Source organism: Esox lucius, chromosome 1 (genome assembly GCF_011004845.1).
Source record: "Esox lucius isolate fEsoLuc1 chromosome 1, fEsoLuc1.pri, whole genome shotgun sequence".
In the NCBI taxonomy this organism is placed as follows: Eukaryota; Metazoa; Chordata; class Actinopteri; order Esociformes; family Esocidae; genus Esox; species Esox lucius.
The window spans coordinates 10,274,001-10,299,925 of record NC_047569.1 but is presented as its reverse complement, the minus strand read 5'-3'; the positions used below and the strand labels follow the sequence as shown (position 1 = coordinate 10,299,925).

The 25,925-nt window shown below is 42.7% G+C and overlaps 2 protein-coding genes and 3 non-coding genes across 8 annotated transcripts in view; 4 read left to right on the top strand and 1 right to left on the bottom strand.

Moving 5' to 3' along the window:
• LOC105026162 (F-BAR and double SH3 domains protein 2) overlaps positions 1-18,487 on the bottom strand; it is a 52,987-nt gene extending 34,500 nt beyond the window's left edge. For 2 of the 3 annotated variants that reach the window (XM_034292052.1, XM_034292054.1), the window contains exons 1-3: positions 17,926-18,487; positions 15,605-15,702; positions 3,468-3,513 (exon numbers count right to left, since the gene is read on the bottom strand). In XM_034292052.1, the coding sequence (XP_034147943.1) occupies positions 3,468-3,513; positions 15,605-15,702; positions 17,926-17,946 (165 nt within the window). In that variant the 5' untranslated portion in view covers positions 17,947-18,487. The remainder of the gene's footprint in view (positions 1-3,467; positions 3,514-15,604; positions 15,703-17,925) is intronic. The other variant, XM_034292056.1, reaches the window with a different exon arrangement.
• trnam-cau lies at positions 7,931-8,003 on the top strand. The gene has a single exon. It is a non-coding gene; the product is annotated as a tRNA-Met (tRNA).
• On the top strand, positions 8,368-8,441 carry trnat-agu. Its single transcript has one exon. It is a non-coding gene; the product is annotated as a tRNA-Thr (tRNA).
• Positions 9,803-9,876, top strand: trnat-agu. Its single transcript has one exon. It is a non-coding gene; the product is annotated as a tRNA-Thr (tRNA).
• Positions 18,488-19,609: 1,122 nt separating the features above from the next.
• p2ry2.1 (purinergic receptor P2Y2, tandem duplicate 1) lies at positions 19,610-25,519 on the top strand. 2 transcript variants are annotated; one of them, XM_010899851.3, is made up of 3 exons: positions 19,610-19,663; positions 23,862-24,725; positions 24,995-25,519. In XM_010899851.3, the coding sequence occupies exons 2-3, from the start codon at positions 23,880-23,882 to the stop codon at positions 25,193-25,195; spliced, it is 1,047 nt and encodes a 348-aa protein (XP_010898153.1). In that variant the 5' UTR covers positions 19,610-19,663; positions 23,862-23,879; the 3' UTR covers positions 25,196-25,519. The 2 variants fall into 2 exon arrangements, with proteins under 2 accessions (XP_010898153.1, XP_010897385.1); XM_010899083.3 differs by lacking the exon at positions 19,610-19,663 and adding an exon at positions 21,999-22,209.
• The last annotated feature ends 406 nt before the right edge of the window (positions 25,520-25,925 follow it).

Genomic DNA, 25,925 nt, shown 5'->3' with positions numbered 1-25,925 from the left:
CAGTCAGATTCATGCACAAGATTTTCATCCCGGAGGGAAACATTCTCCTAAACACACGTGCTGCTGTTGGTAACGTTACCATGGTGATTGCCTGCCCTTAAAGGGGCAACACAAACATTTGTCTCGTGATCAATTTGCTAATACTCTAAATGATAATTTTGCTAAAGGCTATACAATTTTTTTCATCCTACTCCTGTTAGCAACAATTACATCATTAAAGACGACAAATGAGCCAATTCCAGTGCCAGTCATACATGCCTAAAAAACTCTACAATTTCACAGACATGTTGGTGTATACAAATTCCCTTCTCTCCACACTTTCCTTGTCGTCACTCCGGTAGTTGTTAAAATGTGTCTGTCCACAAAACATTATATTGTGAACTCTGCACAATACAGAACTCTGCAGAACAATACATTTTTCCATAACTCAGCTCTTTAGGGTATTTTTAGCCATCCTGTTTTTGAGACTGATTATAGTGTTTTTGCACCTTGCAGTCCAGCCTCTGTACTTTGGCTCTAGACATCTTATGCAAATAGTAGAGGGTGACATGTGTATATGTCTACCTCTTGGAGAGTGTTCCTGATCTGTCAGATAGTTCTTTGTTGTTGTATTTTCTTCTTTATCTTGAACATTCTTTCGTCATCCACTGTAGAGGTCTACAAGGTAATTTGCCATTGCTGAGCAAACCAGTGAGCTAACCTGCGCTTTCTTTCTTTCTTATTCTCTTGTGCATGCGCTAATGATGCAAACAAACACATTTGCCTAATAAGAGACAGCTGTCAAGCAAATTCACCAAATATTTTTTATACCCTTATTGGACTATGTACAACATGTGCTGTTGTGTCAAAATAGTTAATCTGATAAAAATGAAAAAATTAATTCAAATGAAAGCTGACCATTTGTACCTTAACCCCATCATCACTCTATAATTTCAAATCCAAAGTGCTGATGTACAGAGCCAAAACAATGTTGTGTTACTGTTAAGAAGAGACAACCATATTTAAGGCCTAACTTCCCAAACCAGGACAGTGCTGGTCAATTCCACCACACTTTGCAGGACCCCAGGGAAAATACACAAGAACTCTGTTATTGCAACGAGAAAGCCGACTGGAGCTTTTTCTGGAATGTTTAACTTTAATCAAATGCTGCACAACAAAAGCTCCATGGAACATACGAATGTCCAGTTTTCTCACAGCAGGTGCAGGATTGTCGAAGGATCAAGACATGCATCCTCTCCAAGCCAGTCTGGGACATTGTCGGCAAGCTGTATTCAAACACTTGGCTATAGTGATGCTGTTGTACTGCAAGGCAGTGATATATAGACCACTGCGCCACATAGGGCCAATATCAGTGAGGATTTTCAAGAGTTAGAGGGAGACAGTGAAAAACGATATCTCTAACACATACAGAGCTATATATAACAGAACTAATGACATCATGCAGGGAGTTCCTAATTTCTCCTGTTGTGTTTTTAAATAACAATTGACATGACCATCCTTTCAGTCAAGTCAAACTTGTCAAACTTGCCTGGTCCTAAAACCTGCCTGTTTACTAAATGTTAAACTGCAGAAATGTGCCTTTTGGAATGGTCTTAGTAGCCTTTGTGCTCGGCTGCATTCCCAACTAATTTTATAAGTGATGCTATTATCAACTCTGCGTTTTAGGTTGTCTTTTAGGTGGTTTACTACTACTAAGAAAAAAAATCTAAAAATCTATATGAAAACTCAAATGTAGCCAGTGAGCCGCAGGGCGATGGTTTAAAAGTGACCCAGGTAGCCGTGGGTGGCAGACCCCTGCTCTAGGACAATTCAAAAAGCTGATTAAGGACCTTACGGGAATTACTGATGCATGTGTTTGTTTTTTATGAACATGTTTCCTTTTTCTGCTAGTGTAGGTAGCTGAATTTAGGCTATTTTGGTGTGTTTTTCTGTAATTAAGAGTAAATGAAACCTTAATTCCAGCGTGACTCTGTGGTAAAATAAAGGTTATATCTAAAATAAAAGTAATAAATTATGGGTGAGAAAATGAAGAGAGGGGGCTGCTGCTCAAGCCTTTGACGTAATATCAATCCCTCACTCTACATACCCTTTCGTTAGCATACCCATTAAAACCCAGCAGAAACCGTAGACACTAGCTAGTATTCTGACACACTTTGGCAACTGAGCGGTTTCTCCACACACACACTGAGACCACTTTTACAATCAAGAGAAAATCCAGTACCCTATAAGAGGGGGCAGGGGGGATTGTTGCTAGGCAACCCTGCTGGCAGGAGTGGGGGAGTGAAGGAAGGGAGGAAGGAAGGAGGAAGATGGGGGGAAGAAAATCCGTCATAATTTTACTGAACAGGAGTGCAGCCAGGAGTCATAGGTAGAATTACGCAAATGTACTCTCCCCTCTTTCTCTCCTTTTCTCTTTCTTTCTGTTTCTATTTTATTTCTCTCTCTGTCTACAGTACAACAGTGACTTTGTTCAGTGGGCTGAGGCCAAAAAACTGTGTTTATTTGTGTGGACAGCTGCTCAGCTCAGAGAAAGACTGAACTACAGTCAAGTGTGCATTTGTGAACTGAAGTGTGTCCATTGCAGTGGCTTGAGTATGTATGCAATGAGCTCATGCCCTGTTTGATCACAACAACTTCCAGCGGACTCGGGACAGCTGATGTCGATAAGAGTGTCCTCTGGTTCTTACCATGCTGTTCACTCAACCCAAATGCAAATACATATGTTCGGCACCTTTGCTTCTGACAATTCCATCGACAACAATTTCTGAGTTAAATCTAATTAGCTAATAAACAGACAAGCAGCACTCTTGAAAAAAACAAACAGTATTTTGTGCTACCCTATGTACTAGGACATGTAGCTGTGGATAAAGTTTTTCCTAATTAATAAAGATGGAGGAAAAAATACACATAGAGACAAAGACGGAAGCGCCCCTGACATAAAATTCTATGTCTCATCTTTCAAAACTAAAACCGTGTAAAGGTTGCCTAATTAGCAAGAAGAATGGACTCAAATTATTGTCAAGTTCCTATCAGCTGTCAGTCATACAACACTATGAAGCTCAGAGCTTGAGCTCTGAAGTTATGTATAGCACATGAATGTTTAATCATTGCACTCCAATTGATGTGGTAATCATTGTCCACATCAGCCACATCCAGCCCATATATGGGTATGAGGACAACGTCGGCCTGACTACAACGGCCTGACCAAGACACATGCAACACTAGGTCCTGGCTAGGAAGGACACAGTTTCTTTCAAACAAACATCAAAAATTACATTTCTGTGATTTAAATGCATCCATTTTTCAAAACGTGAAGCTATTTCTCCTCCTCTCACCAACTGCATATGTTAAACTAACTTGCAAAAAACAAAAACAATCAGACAAAACCTGTATCCTCGCTTCACTGGCTCCTAAATTAGGTGAAAGGTTCTTAATTTCTACAAACTGCATGACATGGAGACTCTTACCTGGGCATAGTCCCTCTCCAACTGGCCCTTCTTCAGACTGTATGTCCTAAAGGAAGAGAGAGAGAGAGGGAGGGAGGGAGGGAGGGAGGGAGGGAGGGAGGGAGGGAGGGAGGGAGGGAGGGAGGGAGGGAGGGAGGGAGGGAGGGAGGGAGAAAACATTAGCTGAAAAGAAAGAGTTCAACCAGGGACTGTGCTGTATATTAGTGAGACAATAATAAACCCATAACACCTCTCCAGTGAGACTGTAATAAACCCATAACACCTCTCCAGTGAGACTGTAATAAACCCATAACACCTCTCCAGTGAGACTGTAATAAACCCATAACACCTCTCCAGTGAGACTGTAATAAACCCATAACACCTCTCCAGTGAGACTGTAATAAACCCATAACACCTCTCCAGTGAGACTGTAATAAACCCATAACACCTCTCCAGTGAGACTGTAATAAACCCATAACACCTCTCCAGTGAGACTGTAATAAACCCATAACACCTCTCCAGTGAGACTGTAATAAACCCATAACACCTCTCCAGTGAGACTGTAATAAACCCATAACACCTCTCCAGTGAGACTGTAATAAACCCATAACACCTCTCCAGTGAGACTGTAATAAACCCATAACACCTCTCCAGTGAGACTGTAATAAACCCATAACACCTCTCCAGTGAGACTGTAATAAACCCATAACACCTTTCCAGTGAGACTGTAATAAACCCATAACACCTCTCCAGTGAGACTGTAATAAACCCATAACACCTCTCCAGTGAGACTGTAATAAACCCATAACACCTCTCCTGTGAGACTGTAATAAACCCATAACACCTCTCCAGTGAGACTGTAATAAACCCATAACACCTCTCCAGTGAGACTGTAATAAAACCATAACACCTCTCCAGTGAGACTGTAATAAACCCATAACACCTTTCCAGTGAGACTGTAATAAACCCATAACACCTCTCCAGTGAGACTGTAATAAACCCATAACACCTCTCCAGTGAGACGCACTACTGGCTGACTTGACGTTGGAAGCACTGGTAAATTAAAGGTACAGTCCTGGCCAAAAATATTGTTGCCCTTACACTTTCTTACAATAACTCACAATTGTCTGAACTGCAAAGCAAAGTAATACATATGTAAATACTAAAGATTATTTACATTTCTACAGGTTTCTGAAAAAAATAAATGCTATATTTTTATAAAATACAAGGGGGGCAATATTTTCGGCCATGAATATACCTTCTTCTTAGCAACACAGTCACTAAACTGGGCCCTTCACACATGCTTTACATGAGGTTACAGGTTATATCAACAAAAGTATATTCAATCTACCACTCTGGAATAGGGATGCACTGATGAGAAAATTGTTGGCCGATATTCATGAACCACAATTGGTCGATACCAATGTTTTCTCATTTCTGTACCTTTGTACCCTTACATAGTGAATGTAAAATCATACAAACCTAATTTTCTATATATTATAAAAACAAAAGCCAAAATTAGTCTGATAATGAATGGAAAATGTATAATTTCTATCAAAAATACACATTCATGAAGTGCTGATAATACAGATTGCTGGCCGATATATTGGTGAATCCCTAATCTGGTAAACCACATACCACGCTCCATTTTGTGTTCTACTGTACATGAGAAAAATGTAATGTGGTAAGGTGAGTAGTGTGTAAATGGGACACTTCTTTTATATTGTGAAATGCAAAGATTTAAATTTAAAAGCATTTTGCTAATTGTCAATTATTTTTGATTGTATAACAGAATCCATGGGACAGAAAGCCAGCCCATTCAAAATGCTCATGTTCCTGGTAAAGCGAGAACACTTGATTGTTCTGGAGGGTGATTTCTGCCAGATTGGTCCAGTGCCAAGAAACTGAGACAGGGAAGGGAGGAAGATATGGAAGAAGATAAAACGGGAGGAAGGAGACTCGCATGAGGGTCTGGACTCGGTGACCACAGTGATGTGAGGCGGGAATCTCCCTCGCTTCCCCTTATCCTGCCCCCTAAGCCCCCACCTCCCTCCCTCGGCCCGTACCCGAAACAACCGTTGGAGCGGGACAGCAGAGCCCCTTATCACAGATGGAGGAATGTGAAGAACCCAAACATAGATATATAATTACATAGATGGGCCTGGCATTGCATGAAGGATGTGACGGATGAGCCAGCTACTGTACAGGGTCTCCACACTACATGGTTCTATTTTACCGGTACACTATACATTTGAAATGCTTTATTCATATAATTTTTTTATTCAAATAGGATTCAAACAGTGTGAAGCATGTTACTATATGCTTAGCCAAGAAGTACCTTAGTCTCCACGTAGCCAAGTTAGCCATGTCCAGAGTACTACCTCTCTAGCCTCCATGCTTTGTCTCATGTAGGTCTGCAGACAGTCAGTTTACATATGTGACCCAGGCTCTTGAATACCACTCAGGCATGATATGGGGAGCTTGTATTTTAGTACCTTGTCAGCAAATGCCTGCTCCACACACAAAAGCACAAACATGCACACACACACACACACACACACACAGACACACACACGATTTAACATCTCTACAGGGTGTGTTCTTCCTCTGGGCAGTGAAAGCTGATACTGGTACTGAGTCATGTCCCCAAGGCCTCCCTGTACACACAGACACACACACACACACACACACACACACACACACACACACACAGACACACACACACACAGACACACACACACACACACACACAGACAGACACACACACACACACACACGCACAGTGTCTTTCCCAGGACAGTTAAATCAGCACAGTCATGTTATGAGCTTAGCTTTTGCCTCGAACTGTCTCCTTTTAAAAAACAGATTACCTCCAACCCTCTAAACGTCACCCACCATGCACACACACACACACACACACACACACACACACACACACAGATAAACACACAGATCACCCTTCACTTCAAGGGTCACAGAAAGACTGACTGACAGACAGACAGGGAGTGACTGCATTCAGGGGGGTCTGCAGACGGAGGAAGGGATGGAGTGGAGAGGAAGTGGAGAGGAAGACGACACTTAAAGACCATAATTACCCACAATCCCTTCAAACACTAATTACAGCCCAGACAGGAAGAGGACCAGATCACACTCTTCACTGTGTGTGTGTGTGTGTGTGTATGTTTGCATGATGAACCAGGAATGACACTCTGGGTTTACAGCTCGACCCAAGAGCGCCAACCCCGATTCAGACTGCACTAGAGAACTCTTACAGAAAATCTGTCCCCTTTCTCTGTCCAGAAGATGACTGCTTGACACAGACAAACACTTTCACCTTTCCATTTGACATTGTAGTTATCATGTAGACACCCTTATATGGAGCACCTTTAAATGCTCGGTAAATGTACACACTCGCAGAGCGGTGCTGCACACAGGAACCACATACTGCAATCCTCTGTGACATACAGGTATGTAGAATGGTTGCAGTGGTTCCCAACCCTCCCAGTTACTACACCACCCACAGAGTACCCCTGAGGTACCCCCTCATGCTCATTTCACTACTAAGCCTATGGTGTCATGGGTGTTTTCCCCGTGGAGAGGCCAGGTACCCCCAGGAGTCCTAGTACCCCTGGTTGGGAACCACTGGCCTATATGATATGATATATATACATATATATATATCTATGTATACCAGGGCTCTCTGACTCTGGTAACCATGTTTACAAATAACCTGGGAGCAATTAAGGTTAACTGCATCACTCAGGGACAGAACAACAGACTGTTCCGCATTCCGGCTCAGGGATTAATTTTAACAACTTTTCGGATACTGGTCAGATGTTCTAGCCCCTAGGCTATCTTCCGCCCAAACTTGCAGTTAATGTACACGATTACAGTATGGGGATATAATACAGACAGAGGAGGATGAGTAGAGTTTGGATTGCAGTCTAGTGCAGCTAACATTTAGGAGGTGGCTTAATGTGTTTAGTGTAGTCTTATTCGTTTCTGCTGGACAGATGTGGCAACCACGTGACTGAATGGGGTGGGGGTCAAATGCAGTGTTACTTCACATAAGGATTATTTAACTGTATTTAATTGAGGGCTGTGGGATTTTTTAAGATACTATTCAAACATACACCCAAGCTTGGATAGGAAAAGACGAGACACCCCTTTCAGTTCTTGTAAAACAAATTGACTATGACAACGCATTCACACGCCTTATTTGACACACAAACTAGCTGGCTGACCAGCAGGGAGACAGACAGCCACGCTGTAAAGATAGATAGACTCTATGCCTGGAAGCAGCTCTCTAAACCCAAGTCGTTTGTTAAAGAATATGTACGCCCCTCTAAAAAGATCAGCCATTGAGTGATCAGTATTCAACCCCACCCTCACGATTTTCCTCAGAATCACGACACCAGAACCATCCCCTCACATTCGGTAAGCGTCCATAGATGAAACATACACATGTCTTCCACTTTTTCCAGGCCTCGTTGGCGCAGTAGGCAGCGCGTCAGTCTCATAATCTGAAGGTCGTGAGTTCGAGCCTCACACGGGGCAGAGTATTTTACCCGTGGCTAATTTAACCCCATCAACAAAGAATTGTTTCATCTTCAAGGCTACAGAAAAAGGCTTAAAAACTAATTTAAGATGTATACAAAATATACTCAAAATGTGTTTTATTTTCTTCTTAAAAATCCACATACTGCACATAGAACTTCATAAAAAGCATACAAACTGAAACTCTTTGAGGTTTTAGGCTAATGTGAACTTCTAGTTATGGTTTCTAAAAGTATTGCTCTATTCCCAATACAACACTCGAATATGTTTAGACATGCTGAACTTATGAAAACTAATGAACCGTTCATAGAGATGAACTCTGAACCATGAACAAAAGATTCAAGAAGAGAAAAAGGAAACACCTGGCGCTGTGGCTTAGTTGGTTAAAGCGCCTGTCTAGTAAACAGGAGATCCTGAGTTCGAATCTCAGCAGTGCCTTTTTCAAGACTATCTACCTCAGCAGGCCATTCAACTACCTCTGAGTCATTTCTGCAGCTCATGGGCAGCATTTCCTGTATACTAATTTAGTTCTGGATAAGACTTTTAAGGTATATTTAGTCCAATGAATCAGAAGATCTAAAACTTCCTAAAGATTCTGCACATGTACAGATAATGAATTTAAAGCAAAGCTAAATCATTGCCTGCAAGAGTCCATAGGCTTATGGAATTTAATAACAGTGTAAAATGATACTTCAATACAAAATCACCACTGTGATCAATCGTGAAGGATTTTTAATCTCAGATTCATTGGGGTATGAATCTAGATCTTGAGTTTCACTGCTTGTTCAAAGTACCCTCCAGTGTCATTTTTATTTTTTTATGACATACTGTGATATACTCCATTGAGAGCTAAAAAAAGTTAGTGAAATGTAATGTTTGCATAATTGTCAAGTGGTCCAAGCTTTTGAGGTGTGGATAACAGAAAAATATAGAGGTGTGTAGGCTAACATTATGCTATGCTATTACATTTTGTACTGTTTTCTAGAATACTGTGATCAGTAAATCCAGGCCTTAAAATATTTTTTTTCTCTATTCTTCTTAAACAGCAAATTCCGAAGTCAAAGACCAAGATGAGTCCTCCGCATATCACTGTGTAATGTTTCTTAAAGAAGAAATGTATTCTTAAGAAGGAAAATGACATTCAGTTTCACTACATTTTGGTTACTTGGTGAGTATTTTAACCCAAATGTGACAAACTAGAAACAAATGTCAGCTCTCCCTTTAAGCCCAATAGGTTATTGTGGTAACAGTGGGAGAATCTCCAAAGTGTCCCACTTGCTTGAATCTAACAAGTGAGGTAATCTCACAAAGTCAGCTGTAAGCAAGGCAAGTTGTTGTATTTGGATGTTTAAAATGAAAGTTAAGCAGGTTTGTGGTTGGGTTTTCGGCATGTTTGAGAAATTTGAACTGAACGAAAAACTGTTCATATTTGAAGACTGAAGAAAGGCCACTCTTGGCCACATGGAGTACAGTAAGGGAAATGCAATATGTAATAAGTTAAAAAGACTAATAAACAGACTACTTATATTAAACTATTATTATGATAATAATAATATATACAGTATAAAGATACAATTACAAATAGATTACAAAGATTTCCTCCTACAAATAGAATATATATTTATGTATACTATTTCAAAATTAATTATACTTTTTTCTTTATTAGATCATTTGTAAGAACTGACAACCACCAAAATAAATAGGCTAACTTCACTTTTCTTTAAAACATCTAAAGTAAAACCTCCAGTGACCTTTGAACCTGTAAAGTAAGTGATCTGCAGATCCACAACCGTCCACACGGCGCTGTGGCTTAGTTGGTTAAAGCGCCTGTCTAGTAAACAGGAGATCCTGAGTTCGAATCTCAGCAGTGCCTTTTTCTATCAGAATTCTGGTAGGAATCAAATAATCAGAACAACATTTAAAAACAAATCACGTTTAAACTTTAATATATTTCGGCTGTTCACTGCTCATTTAAAAAAATGTCCACTGATTCTGGAAGAAATAACTTTTGAATAGGGCTAGGTGTTTGGATATCTTTTATCATAATAAAGATATTTTTACATTTACATTAAAATATATGTTAGAATATTCACAATTATTATGTAGCTATTCATTAGTGCCATATAGCAATATATATTTTTTTAATTGCTAAGAAAACAACAGCAAAAAGAATACTGAGTTTTGTCAGAGCGATAATTGACATACAGTTTACTGTCAAAGACAATATCACAATATGTAACATTCAATTTGCATAAATGGTCATGCACACATAGACGCTTGGTTTGGGCAGTTATTACCTCACTCAGTCATGTCCTGTTTAGCGATCATCGCATTCACTCTGGCTGTTCTCAGCAGCGAATGCTAAGTAGGAGATACATTTTGAGCGCACACAACAAAAACAAAGTCCCCAGCCCTTGTTGATTTTTAGTAGCTGGGTCTTCTCCCATTTTCTGTTGGCTCAGGGGTCGCGATCAGCATGTAGCGATTGAGCAAGGCCATATGCTAAAGGCTAATTGCTAGTTGTTGGTGGTCAATAAAACACTGCATGAGTGCGTGAGTTGAGTTACTGATTGGAGGTAAGACAAATGCCAAATTATTGCAAGTACAACAATAGTTGCAATTTCCCCCCACCCCATCAACAACATTGCCCCCATCTTACTAGTACAACGCTGGCTGTGGTTTCAATTTATACAGAGAATAATCAATGATTGAAATTAGATAATTGGACTGATAAGGAAAGAATCTGTCCACTTCCTCATTCCATCCTGTGAGTTGTACTATTGAGTTCCCAACATTGTAGCAGTGCCAATATGGCATCTGCTCGCACATGGGCTGCACAAACTAAGACAGACGACATGTGATGTTTCTCTATTAACCTTTACGTGACATTGGAAAGCAATGAAGAAGTGGGTGATGTTTTGTATCTTATAACTGGCCTGTCAGTACAATGAACACATTTGTAACATATCAATGACAATGTGTAGCTTTCTGAGCCTACGAAGGACCAAGCGGCCAGCGTTTGGAGTAGAGTGCTGTGTGGGGGAGGAGACCGGACAGGAACGGAACAAGACGTGGGGAGGTGATTTTAAAAGGTCATAAAAAAGAGGGAAAGGAAAAAAAAGGCCCAGGAGGGTGGGCCTTTAGAAAGAAATTTGACCACGTGGGACAAACAATTTGCTTTGAGAAATCACCAGTGATTGGCTTGTGGTTTGCTTGTCATTAGAGGTTGAACCAATCAGACCAGATTGGATTCACCAAAATCTCCGGGAGAATTTCAACCAACCCACTCCCGACATGCTTCGACTTAACATCAAATGGAAGCGATGGTACTTAACTGTACTTAACTCCTCCGACGCGTACAAATGAGCTTCCCAGACTGGCTGGCCTGTGGTAAAAGAGGTCGGGTCAGGCCTTGTTTTGGCTGGACAGTGGACAGCTTAGTGGCCAGCGGGTGTACGCTTGACTGAGATAATGACTTTGATTGAGACAGTCTATGAGCCATGCAGATTGTGCATTGCGTTCCACTTCTACAGAGTAGAGCCTCAAAAGACAAAAGGAAGGAAGCTGTGTGTAACCCCTTCACACATCTGATGCTCGTTTCCTTTCTCAATTTGTTATTTTCTCACTCCTTCTATCCTTTTCTCTTTCTTCATTTCACTCTCTTCCTTCCTTCCTTCCTTCCTTTCATTAAATTATTTTCTTTCTTTTTTTCTTTCTTTGTTTCTTTCTTCCTCCCTCTTTCCTTGGCCACTCTCCCTCTCTTTCCCTCACGCCATGGGATTTCATACTCCAAGACTTCCATATGCTCTTACACTCCAAATATTCTTTCTCACACCACCCACTATTGCAAACAAGAGCTTGTTCCCTCAACTCTCTGACACACACAGACAGGAAAAAGGAATGTGGTTACGCTCAAAACACACACACACAAAAAAAACACACACCACTTTGGACAAGTCTAGGCCTTCATGATAAAGTCGGTTGTGTAGAGAAGTGAGAGCAACTAATGACGACAACTGACATGTAACGCACCCAGAACACACACACACACACAGATCTATTCCCCATAGGATGAATGAAAACGAATGCAGCAGGAAATCTCTGCTAGCTAGCACTGACAGGAGGTCTGTAAAGGTAATCATCTTTGGCGAGTTTGTTCTGAAATTGTTTTCCCCAGAGTGTCACCTTCCATCGGTGCTCTAAGTGAGACGAGTGCTGACAAGCCCCGACCTGCGTGCCTTCAGCTGATCCACCGGGTGCCTGCTGTTCTGACGCGCTGCCTCGTCTTGCACTGGGCCGAAGGCTCGACTCAGGGTCGGGTTGTGGTTGTCCGACAGGCTGTCCAGCGTGTCCGGACGCAGTAAGGCGAGGGGAGGGGGGAGGGGTTGTGTGCACAGTGGCGTCTGGCTTGAGTTTCAGATACTTTCTGGTTTTGATTGTATTCACGAACAAATAAAAGAACAAAGTACATTCCTCCAAACAACACATTCTTCCACACGCTTTTGCCTTCTCTATCCATCCCTCCTCCTCTCTGTCTCTCTGTCCCTGCTTCCCTGCCTGCCTGTCTGTCCCTCCATCCCTGTCTGTCCCTCCATCCCTGTCTGTCCCTCCATCCCTGTCTGTCCCTCCTCCTCTCTGTCTCTCTGTCCCTGCTTCCCTGCCTGCCTGTCTGTCCCTCCATCCCTGTCTGTCCCTCCATCCCTGTCTGTCCCTCCATCCCTGTCTGTCCCTCCATCCCTGTCTGTCCCTCCTCCTCTCTGTCTCTCTGTCCCTGCTTCCCTGCCTGCCTGTCTGTCCCTCCATCCCTGTCTGTCCCTCCATCCCTGTCTGTCCCTCCATCCCTGTCTGTCCCTCCATCCCTGTCTATGTCTCTCTCCTTCCCTCTGTCTCACTTCCTTTCTCCATCTGTCAATTTCTCTCTCTCAATCCCTTTCTCTGTCTCTTTTATTCCGAAGAAAACAATCCTTTTTTTCATCTCTGTGGCTGGACTGTACTCTCCTGGGAGATGAACCATTACCCACAATGCTATGCTCCTTTCCGACCCTCCTGTCATTCCTGTGTGTGTGACTCAAGAGGCTGTGTCAGCATCAGCTGTGGGTCCAAAAACAAACACCCTGACCTGTGGGTGAGTATGAGTTTTTTGTGCACAGTTATGCGTCTCAGCAAAGAACGAAAGACCAACACAAACAGAGAGACAGACAGACTCAAAGTGAGGGAGAGAAAGACAGACAGAGGGAGAGAGAGAGACACAAACAAAGGGAGAAAAAGACAGAGAGAGAGAGAGAGAGAGAGAGAGAGAGAGAGCGAGTGAGACGGACAGACAGAGAAAGACAGACAGACACAAACAGAGAACGTGATCCAACATGGGAAAACAGCAGGGATCAATGAACTGCAAATAGAGATCACTGTAAATCCCAACATGATCATGGGTCAATGAGAAAACACACAGAGAGAAACAGAGCGGGAGAGAGAGAAAGGGAGAGACCAAGCTGAATCTTCCCTAGATAAGGTTGAAGGTTCTCTGCAGGGAACGTCACGGGTTCTATCAGCCTATAGTGCTGGACACAGCAGCCCACATCCAGACCGGCCGGCATGTTGTCCGAGAGGACAGCAACACTGCAGCCGGAGTGAGGAGGGGCTGGTCAATGTAGCCACACTTGGGCATTATGCCTGTGTGTCTGAGCACCCTTGCTCTATGTGTGTGTGTGGTGACTTGGTAGAGAAGACAAGGGAACTGAAGATTGAATTGGATTGGGGACACTTAGCTGACTCACTGAGTTATCCTGCCCCATCTTCCTCATCCTCATGGCCCTCCCTCTCTCCATCATCCTCTCTACACCCACTCCGTCTACAGGACTGTCTCTGGGGATTAACGCTGCTGACCTCTCCCTCTCCTCTCTCTCCTCCTCTTTCTAACTCCTCCATCCCTCTCTCCCTCCTCTGTCCCTCTCTCTCTCACCTCCCTCCCTCCTCTCCTTCCACGCTCCTGTCCATAAGGATGTAGCTGGTGGAAGTTTGGGACGTTTTCTTTTCTGTGTCAGCTTACACGGATGTCCATGTGTTTGTGTGTTCGTATTTGTCTGTGTGTGTCTTGGTTTTTTCCTCCACTCTGATTAAACCAGCCTTGGGATTAATTAGGGTTAATGAACTCAGAGCCGCTTTGGGAATTAAAGAGTTAATATCTCTGCTTTTCAGAGGAAAGTGTGTGTGTCTCTCACTCTCTAGTATCTGTGTCTACAGCATTGAAACCAAGTTGTTTGCATATCACATAAATTAAACACACACATACATACACACCTGTCACTCACCCACACAAGCCATCATACATAACTTGTAAACTCCTGCTGACACGACTGAACGCCGGCTACAGCTCCCAAATGGTAGCTAGCGGCCCACTCCCTGCGCAAACGGAGAGCGCGTTACCACAAAATCCATTTCCCCAAACAAAAGCGACATCGGCGCACCCGCAAGGCTGTTTTCTACCGGAGGTGTGTATTCATAAATAATCAACGCCTAGTGTACACAGATAGGAGAGCGTGAGAGAGCGGACAGGCGTGGGTGGATGTCAATCTAATGTGGGTATCGGTGCTAGTGTACCCACCAGGGTTTTGGTTACGACATTCAATTTAAGGGACGTTTGAGGAATTCATTTGACGTCCACATGCGTGACTCGCTGGCATCCACCCGCAGTGTTCAGAATCACAAAAGAAATCCAATGAAAAGAAATATTCTTAACACAATATACCCCATCCCTCTCATATCGCCAACTTGCGACAGGCATCATTCCTGTTGTAAGTTGTAATGAAATTAAGTAGACTAATGTTCTCACTTTAAATAATTGTTTGTGTGTCCTCCAATGTAGTCCCCTCCGCTCAGCTGTACACACTCATTGTGAACACTACTGTCCATCGTCTACATTGAGATGGCTATCATTATTTTACTCGTCTTGCAAGTTTGTTAAAAAGAAGTAGGTTGACAGGCTATCGGTCTAAACACAGCGGGCCTGGTGATGTCCAGTTTATGAACAATGTTTTTTTTGAACAACTAATTTTATTTACTCAAGAGTTAGGAGTAGGATATATTTTTCCTGGTGACTTATTCATCAGCGCAGACCCACTCACACACACACAAACAAACAGATATAAGGTAGATAGAAATCTCACGTTTCCTTCTGTGACCAACTTCTTTCTGACTGCATTACTTCGTATCGAGCCAACGGAACAAAGCAGACTTCTCCACTTTATTAAATGAAACCCAGAGAAAGGAGAAGGCCAGCAAAGAGAAACATTTGTGTGCGCTGGTTTCCTGTTATGACTTCCAGCTGTGTGTGTGTGTGTATGTGTGTGGGGGGGTATCAGAATTGCAGCAGGAAATTCCTTCATCATATCCTGTGTATTCCTCAAATAAATATGAATACTGGAAAACTCCTCTTCATTTGATTATTTCTCAATTGTAGAGAAAGTCTTTCGTAATATATTGTGTATGGGGTTTCCAACATGGTTTTCTGAGAAGACTGCGTTAGCCTGCCTGGGGAGCTAAAGCGGGTTTTCCGATCTCAGAATTGGTTTTGTGCTTGTATATGTGTGCGAGCGTGTGTGTACCTCATGTCCTCCAGCAGGTCACATTCTGTCTGATGTTTGAGATGCAGTCTGGTCATTTGCTCTATATGAGTGTTCTTCAGCTCCTGAGTCACTTTTACCTGCAGGGAGGGATAGCGAAATGGTCAATTCATCAATTAATTTAAGAAACGTCAACGATGTGAAGTTAGCCCATGCAATAGGGTCACTTTCAAACGAGAGCCACCATTGGTTGTCCAGGCAGCTAATGCAGAGTTGTTCTAGAGACCTGAGCAGATTGGCACAATCACAGACCCACCAAAACACAACACCAACCCACACAAGTATGTATGGATGTACAAGCACACATACAATCAAGACCATTGTCTCCTGGGGGAAAATTCCACTGGCCATTCACTGGTGTTAGGCAGTTAGAGGTTCATGACTGTTCTAGACAAAACAATAACGCACAGGACACACAAACAAGCACACACAATCAGTGTGTCTTGGAGTTTTCAAGCCTGGCTGGGTCTTATCACAGAAAAGTGACAACACTAGGCTCCTTTCATCAATCACATACAATACTACAGAGAGAAGGGGAGAGAGATAGGAGGGAGAAGAAATAGTGGGAGTGGACAGGAAGGAAGGAGAGACATTCTATATCCCACCATCCTATGGGAGGGCTTGATATGGGAGGGCTTATGTGCATTGTTGACTCTGTCCAAAACTTTGTCTTGAGACTCAGTGGAGCAGCGGGGAATAACCATTAATAATGCAACACCCAAGCCAGATCCTGGTTCTCAGACACCCTTTTCTAGAAGAATTAAAACCATTAACTAACCAGCAACAGTATCTCTCTCTTTCATACACGACACAACCTGAATAGAAGACAAAACAATAAAAAGCTGGACAGACACTCCATGATTTGTTACAGTATATTCTACGATGTACCATAGACTCGTCACAAAACACACAAAAAACAAAGGCGAGACTTGTGCACGGTACTAGACAATTGCCCATGGACAAACGCTTCCCTCTTTTAACCGGAAGAGGTAATCTCGTTCAATATTATTGGTGATTCAAACTAAAGGCTCAAGACAGGTCGACTTTCGACTTTCTGAAAACGAAACGTGCGTGTGTGTGTTGCGTGCCATCCGTAATAACCAGACAGTTGGGACGAACGAGCAAACAACATAATTAACCCTTCACAAACCACAGAGGAACATGTACCCTATCCGTCATCTGACAGACTGGTGCGAATCTAGCTAGGTATGGTTTGTCCAGGCAGCAGAAAAATATTTGGAAGGCCAGGACCGGGTTTGTTACAGAATGTAATATTTCGGTTACCAAATGCACATTCAAATCTTATGGTATGGTTAGCTAGCAAAAATGTTTCACTAGGGGCGAACTGCAAATTGTCTTACACCAGCACTGATCAGATGAGAGGACAGATGGTGATAACACCGTACTATACATCTGTCAGAATCGTACAGTACATTTTGTGCCCGTTGGTTTTCATCGTCGTGCTTAATATTTGTTTTAACACAGATAATTAGTTAACGTGGTACAATATACCTTCCTGGAACATCAACTTTAACTGGCTAGCTGACTTTAGCGAGTCGTTAAACATGCTATAGTTTACACCAAGCCAGTGACAGAGGCGCAACAGACAATTATGTTAACATGCCATGGCATGATTCTTAATCTCAATGAGTGTCAACAATGACGGTTAGCTGCTGTGTATAGTTCACACTTAAACGGGTCCTCGTTTGACCCGCCCAAGAGATTGAAAAAGACGAAACAAACATACAGTCATTATTTGTACAGTATAATGACTGTAGCTAACGTTACAAACATTACAGCTCACTAATACTAGCTAGCTCCCTTCCATTTTTCCTTGTGTATTAAAAGCTAGCTAGCTAACGTTAGCTATTAATTAACATTAGCTAGCAAACGTTAGCTAAAGAACAGTCAGCAGCAGATAACGGTTCCTTAACAGACATCACAAATCACAGCATCCAGACCCAACCAAACGGGTCGTGTAAAGTGCATAGCTGGCTTACCTCATTGACAGACGAAAGACAATATTAGCAAACACATAATGTAACAATTATAGCTGACTAGCTAATGTTAGAAATCATTAGAATATACAGTATAAACCCAAAAGTCTCTAACGCGAGTCCTGATGCTTATTTATTTCTAGCTAGCTAGTATGTAACATTAGCAAATCAACATGACCAGTCTGACCGCAACTGTAATGTTACAGTACTTACAGTAAAGTACTGTAATGTACAGTAGCAGGACAGGATTGAAGAGAAATAGCTAGCCAAGTACATGCAGCTAAATCAAGAAAAGGACAAACTCACCTTTCTCGGTGGAGGCTGCATGTTTAAGCATTGACATGAATGGTGTATTCCTTAATAAATATGTTTATTCCAAATAAGTCCTTGTTGGGGGCTGGATAATTCCTTCAGTCCCCCCGAGGATGACGGAAGGGGAGGAAGAGGAGAAAAATAACAGTCAGATTTGGACTCCGGCGGCCATGATAGCTAGAAAGCTTACGCTGGCTAAACCAACTCTACACCAGCAGCTAGCAAGCAGACTTTGGAAGAACACTGCGGGATCCAGAGGCAGAAGAGACAGACGGAGACTGGGAGGGAGAAAAAGGATGGGGAAACCAACGGGGGCTTCCCCACGAAATGAGGCACAACTTCGCCTCCCTGTGGTGATTGAAAGTAAAAGCACATCGAAGCAGTTCCAGAAACGTTGTTTTTATATTTTCTACCTATATATTGTTGCTTGATAACAGTTGTATCTTGTTCAAAATCGGCGAAAATAAAATACTCGAATGAGAACCTAATGTAATGTGCAAAACAACCAACGAATGTTTGTTTTACATGCCCGTCTTGGTCGCAGCTTGCGGTTCGCACTGACTGCCTGCGTCTCTGGACCTGCATAGCAACAAGAAACCGTAATCGATGGAGGAAACATCGATCGATGGCGATCGAAGATAGCAGGACATTTGAAATCTAGCAAATCCCAGATAGATTTGAGCTCTACTGAAATCGCCCTCAAACGTTTCCGTGTGTTTCATTCTCAAATGCTGGGTTGTTTGGATGAACCATGGAATTAAGAAACTGCTTGAAAGCGGACATCGAGTTACTTTTTATTTAGAGCCAGTTGGAGATACCGAAGTTAGGTTCTTCAAATGTGACCAGTGGGTCAGGTCAGGGTCGGGTTTCCATGCTCAGATTTTGCGCACATAAACGAATGGTTGCGTGCCACATTATCGACTCTCATTACTTTACAAATTGCTATAACAATAGATGATGGCTAGAACATGCTTTATATCTATGGCCACAACATTATGATGTGTTTTGCTGAAAGCCAACTAAAATACATTGCTGTATAAGCGTTGTAATGTATTGACATGGTTGTTTGTCTGTTCTGTTGTATTTTAATAACTTGTTTAATTTAGTCACAAATAATTGTATTTTGTATAGGTAACCCATTGTTACAATAGGTAAATAGTCACGGTATTATTGTTTTAAACTTTAATGTACAATTTTTTTAATATATATTTTCTAACACAACCATTTTGCAGCATCAGCATGCAACCAATGATTATTTAATGTGTCACCATATATGAAAATTACAGCATCTATCTCTGGTTTTGCAAGTGGATGTATGTGTGGGTGAATATTTTTTTTTTAGCATAGGTGTGTGAATGTGTGCATTTATAAAGGTGTGCAAATGAGTAAGCCTCACATCTCTTTGCCTGGACAGCTGGTTAGCCATCCAAGGGGACTGTGGATTTTAACAGAACGAGGCCCCAAGCAGAGAACACAAAGCGGGCAGCCAGGCCTGGAGCTACTGCTTGTGGTTTAAGGTCATGTAATCATTAATGCATAGTGTTCTTGGAGCAGGTGAGACATTTATACCACATTTCACCTCTCACCACCCACACCAACTTCTGTGTCACAGAGAGGTGGAGGAATGGCTGCTGTCCATATAAGGACACCTCTTTAAGATCTTATCCAAATGTCCATTCAGGTCGTGTGTGTGATATGGTTCTAGGATCTAACACGGAGTTTGGCAAGTCAGGTGAGTCTCTGTGTTGATTTATGTACTTGTGATCAAAGGGTTGTTTGTGTGTGTTTGCTGGGTTTTTGGTAGTGGTTTTTGGGAAGGAATGTGAAATGTCTGTAGCACAACATTCGGGTGAGTATACATTTATCTGTTTAGTTCCACATGAAAGCCTAAAGATACTGCGTTCGATTATCCTATTCTACCTTTAACTTTTTTCCCACTTTTCTTAGATGTGGAGAATATTTGCTTATGAAATGGAGCAGTCTTTTGATTATTATTACTCATCCCACATTTTGTCATATTCAAATATGTCTTGTTTTTTTGTCACAGCAAATCCTAACACATTCAGGAAAGATAGAGCCAAATTTGGCACTGGTGTTAAACTCACCCCATGGAGGGTCGAGTGTCTGCAGGTTTTCACTAATACCTTGTATCTGTTTGGAAATTAAGGTCACTAATTACTTTATAACTTCCTCACCTGGTTCTCTAGGTCTTAATTGCAACCAATTAAAAGCAAAAACAAAACAAGAGCAGACATTAGACCCTTTCTGGAATTATTTGGACACCCCTGCTATAAAGGCATCCGTTCCAAACTGTTGTACAGTTTTCCACACTGCTCGTCCAACCACAAAGTCATGGGGGTCAGCGTGTGTGGTCCTTCACCCAATGAACAGAGTTACTATAGTTTTAGAGACACCCAAGCCGCATGAGGGAGACGCTAGAATTGAATGAGACCAGGATATGGCTGCTAACAAAACACAGCTCACCCAGGGCCATAGCTCAATTTTGCATCACTCATGGGGCTTCCCCAGCCAGCTGGCAGCTATTGCAGGAGTGTAGAATTAGGAGGTGGGCGGAGTCATGACCCCCCTCCAATATTATAGACAGGTCAATGAGACCCCCCTGGAAAAGAGTGAAAATCCTGGGATAAATTGACCCTGACCCCCCCCCTATACAAAACAAACCTACGCCATTGAGCTAGCGTCAAAGTCAATGCTGAAACCTAGACTGCTTTTGTCAGCGTAGTTCTACAATAAGCCCCTAAGAGCGCTGCATCACCTGGGAAGGAGGTGGTTTGGGAGGACAAAAGGCTTGGTTGGATTTAATTATTTGTGGCCCAGTTACATTTCATTCATACATATCTCTATTTAATGATGGAGTGATATTCCACATATTCCTTAAATCTTGAATATGATGTCTGTATATGTCAGTTGAGCTGCAATTGAAGGATGGGGGTGTAGGTGATGGAGAAATCAAAAGATCAACCCCTTTTATGAGGAGGCGGCTTCATCTCTTGGGCAGCCTCCCGTTGGTGGTTTGGGAGAAATGTGTGCTGGTATTTGTAACCTTGGTATTCATCTCCTGGCCATCTTTCTCCTCTCATCCTCCTCCTTGTAATATTTCTCTGGCTCATTTTCCTTCGCTTTTCTTCTGGCCACCACCCTGGGAGCCCTTAAATGCCTCCTCTGACAAAGTGCCAAGGGGAGGCAGATGTGTAGGGGTGGGGCGGACCCATCTGGGAGCTTCCGGAATATTCCGGAAGATACCAGCTGTCTGTTTTGGGGGCATTGATGCAACACTGATTTCTGGGATGTGGGCGCATTCGTGCCACAAGACTCATAGTAATGGTATGAAACACGAATGGTATGAAACACGTCCATTATTCGGTCGATAATCTTACTCAAACCAAACTACTGTAGTGAGTAAGACTCATACTTTTTCCTATTGGCCGTCGTCGGACTCAATCCATCTTAACATTATACACACAATGAGCTGGCCTCACTTTGCTTCTTCTTTTGATATTGGGAACTAATTCATCTTTTAAAAAGGTATAATAGGAAACACAAATGTCATTGCCATCATTCATCTGCTACAGGCAGTCAAAGCATCTGATGATCAGAAACCAAAAGGTTAATGTGGCGACAAGGTGAAAAGTCAGTTGTTCTGTCCTCAAGCACAACAGTTAACCCAAATTGCTTTGCGAGTGCTCACTGTGGCAGCTGTCCAATTCGAACAGTTTGGGGTAAATGTTGAAGCCAAATGTCAGTTGGACTGTTTTTGCACACTGATAAACATCCCCTTTCTCTTTCAGTTCACATGGACCATTACACTGAGTGCATTCTGTGTTGTAGAGTCAGAAGCCACCCTTTGTTTTGTTTGAAAGTGGCATAACTGTGTTCTGTAAAGGTAAATCATGAGCAGGAGGCCCGCCCAGTGTGAGTGTGTGTGTTTGTGTGTGTGTGTTCAGGCAGGCTGCAGCCTGCCAAACATGCTCACACCTACACATGTACAACACCAAGCCAAATATCTGTCGCCTGTAACACACACTCTGAAGACAAGCATAGAGACACATCGTGGAAAGCAAGTCGTGCATCACCAGGAGGAGGAACCATTTGGAGAATCACTGTGTGTCGGCCGAAACTGCTTATCAGCAACAGGCGAAAAGTTCCAGAGGCAGCAGCCCATCCGTGATGTTTTCGTTTCATTAGTCTAGAAAATGGGAAATAGTTGCTGAATGCAGTGTGTTCCTCCCAGCCTGGACTCACCGTGATTGAGTACAGGTATTTAACTACTTGGGTTGAGATGGTTCAAGACATGGGGAGCTCTGATGTGTTTTTCCTCTGCTGAGTGTTAAAGCCAAACTGGAGTTGACAGAGAAACAGACAGATACAGAATTAAGCTGTTTTTTATTTTTATGTCTGTTAAATAGTGTACATGTGTGAGAAAGTTTTTCTCCAGTCCGTTATTTCTCTAATCTAATTCTAGGTCTTTCTATTTGTGTGAGACAGAGAGAGAGCAGGATTGCAACAGGAAATTCCTTTGTCATATCCTTCCTTCATATTTGTGTATTCCTCAAATAGGATGGCCAGATCCCGTCTTGTCCCTTTTTTCAATTCTAAATGGTTTTTCTCTGTTATTGTGTGTTAGTGTGTGTGTGAGTCAGTGTGACAGATAGTTAGAGTAAAGTAACTTGTTCATCTCTTATGACGTAATTTTGCCTGATATTTGCTCCTCTGATTTTCTCTTCACTGTCTCTAAAGTTTGTTCAAGGCCGTGCTGTTTGTCTGTCTGTGTATGTGTGCTCATTTGTCATTTGAGTTCACACAGCCTGTGCACACATTGTGAACTTGTGTTATTACAATAAGTTTTAACACATTGTGTGTGTGTGTGTTTAGGAAAATATAAGTGTTGAAAGTCATAATGCTCCAGAGATAAAAGCCAATTGCAAATCCACTCCTACCATCTTTACCCCAGAGATCTGACTTTAGTGTGTAGAAAGTATCTATTCAGGTACGGGTGGAAACATTACATTCATGCTAATGTTCTCGTCAAGTGTTATCTTTCATGCCTTGTTGCTAAGAACATGTCAAAATTAGAAAAAGCTCTCTCGAAAGACCACTTAGTTTAATGCTCTAAGAATTTTCCTCTAAACCTGTTGGAACAGATATGAATTAAATTACCTCATCAAAAAATCCTCCCCTCCTTTAGCAACGTTTTTTTAATGATCCACTTTTTAGCCCCCCCCCCTTTCATCAAAGTGAATATTTTTTTGACAATGTCTCATTGCAACAACTCCCAATAGTTTTCCTATTAGGCAATTGAACTTAGTCAAAATGAGACCAGGAAATCCTGCCGAAAATGCATACTCATTCCCTAACAATGCTGGTCAATTTGAGCTTCTATGGGGCTTTCCAGACACTCGTGAACTAACAGCATTTGTCAAGAGTAGAACCGAGCCAGTAGTGGTCAGCTTGGTGCTACAAAATAGCTCCGTAGACAAGTGCGCCACCTTTGAGGCCCAAAAGAAGATTTAAGGGTAAAAAATATCAAGGAACTTTGGGTATTTTGCCAAAACAATGTACTGCTTCCAGCTGCACATTATACAGCTATGGAATAAAGAGACCACTGCAACTTTTTCTGTCCTTTCCAAAAAAGTTGAAAAGGAAAGTTTTGAGTGAGGGACAGAAGTGTTCAATTTAATTGAAACTTTTCTGTTCCTCACTCAAAAACTTTTTCCCCCCCTGACTTTTTCAGAAAGGATAGAAAAATGTGCAGTGGTCTCTTAATTTTTTTCTGTAGCTGTATATGCCTAAGTACATACATTCATATTTTAAGTTGAGAAAAATTGTTATCCATAAATGTGACTTCTTTTTTACCACTCTGTTGTGTTTGTGAATGTGTGTGTATCAGTAAGTCTCTATATTCTCCTCAGATCTGGTGCTGAGCAAAGATGGCAATATACAGTAACCTCTCAACCAATGAAACCAGCGGGCAGTGGCGTTGCCGCTTCAAGGAGGACTTCAAGTACATCCTACTTCCCGTCAGCTACACTCTGGTCTTCCTGATCGGCCTGGCCCTGAACTGCACGGCCATGTACGTGATCCTGTTCCGCACCAAGCGCTGGAAGCCGTCCACAGTCTACATGGTCAACCTGACGGCGTGCGACCTCCTCTACATCTTCACCCTGCCTTTCCTCATCTACTACTACGCGGACAAGAATGACTGGCCCTTTGGCGAGCCGTTCTGCAAACTCATCCGTTTCCTGTTCTACGCCAACCTCTACGGTTCCGTCATGTTCCTGTGCTGCATCAGCCTGCACCGCTTCCTGGGGGTGTGTTACCCGGTTCAGTCGCTGAGCTGGGTGACTGCCAGGGGAGCCAGGATGGTGTCGTGTGTGGTGTGGGCGTGCGTCTTGCTGTGCCTGGCGCCCATCCTCTACTTTGCGCGCACTAAGGACGAGGGGACGGAGAAGGTGTGCTTCGACACGACCAGCCCGGAGCTCTTCGACGACTTCCTGGTGTACAGCTCGGCGGTGTCCGTGCTGATGTTCGTCATCCCTTTCGTGGTGGTGATGGTGTGCTACGGACTGATGGTGCGGAAGCTCTTAAAGCCCGGCTGGGGGGATGGCCGGGGGGGCTGCGGAGTGGGCGGCCTCGCCTCGCATCGCTCTAAACAGAAGTCGGTGAAGATGATTGTCATCGTGTTGTCGGCGTTCATGCTGTGTTTTCTGCCCTTCCATATAACCAGGAGTCTGAGCTACTCCCTCCGATACCTGGAGCAGATGGACCCCTCTCAGGTGCAGCACCACTGAAAGAATCACTGACGTTTATACCACTGCAGACGATTACAAGGGGTCAGAGAAAGGGGTTGGCGCAGAACCCCTTTCTCGCTAGTTGGGTGTTGATAGTGACAGAAATCGATGCTTTGGCTGGAATTCCAAAAACGAGCAATAGCATTTTATGATAATTTCTGACTGGGCCTACGTCTGCAGTGGTTTCCTTGAATGTTATATGGATTTAATCTTAGCGAAATGTTGAAGTTGTTTCTTTTTTTATTCATCTCCAGGTGAGCTGTGAGCTGCTTAAGGCGTCCAGTATGGCCTACACAGTAACACGCCCCCTGGCCAGCGCCAACAGCTGTGTGGATCCCATCCTTTACTTCATGGCTGGACAGGGTTTCCGTAGGAACCTCACGAAGAGAACCAGGTCATCGCCAAGGAAACCAGAAAGCGTGACGGTTGCCCTCTCGACTGTGTCTCAGCTTTGACCTCCAGGGGGATCAACCTACAGTGTATGCTCTATAAAGATTAGCAGTCAGAGTGTCTGATCCGTAACCACATGGCTGCTAGGTCGAATCCTCGAGCCGGCAGGGGGGAGACTCTGTTGTTCTGTCCCTGAGCAAGGCGATTAACCCTAATTGCTTCCATGTTGTTGCTGTAAATGAGGATGTGTTCTCAGAAAACTTACCAATCAACTAACCTGGTAGCAAAAGGGTAAAAAATACTACCTAAAAAAGCCTGTAGGGTTCAGATAACCACAGAGTGAAAGAAAATAAAGGGACGGGATGCATACAGTGGGGAGAACAAGTATTTGATACACTGCCGGTTTTGCAGGTTTTCCTACTTACAAAGCATGTAGAGGTTTGTACTTTTTATCATCGGTACACTTCAACTGCGAGAGACGGAATCTAAAATGAAAAAATCAAGAAAATCACATTGTATGATTTTTAAATAATTAATTTGCATTTTATTGCATGACATAAGTATTTGATCACCTACCAACCAGTAAGAATTCCGTCTATCACAGACCTGTTAGTTTTTCTTTAAGAAGCCCTCCTGTTCTCCACTCCATTACCTGTATTAACTGCACCTTTTTGAACTCGTTACCTGTATAAAAGACACCTGTCCACACACTCAATCAAACAGACTCCATCCTCTCCACAATGGCCAAGACCAGAGTGCTGTGTAAGGACATCAGGGATAAAATTGTAGACCTGC

Excerpts from the sequence above, each read along its gene's own strand:
- p2ry2.1 (XM_010899851.3), top strand. The coding sequence starts at position 23,880 with ATGGCAATATACAGTAACCTCTCAACCAATGAAACCAGCGGGCAGTGG. Across the intron at positions 24,726-24,994 it reads AGCAGATGGACCCCTCTCAG|GTGAGCTGTGAGCTGCTTAA; the intron begins GTGCAGCACCAC and ends ATTCATCTCCAG.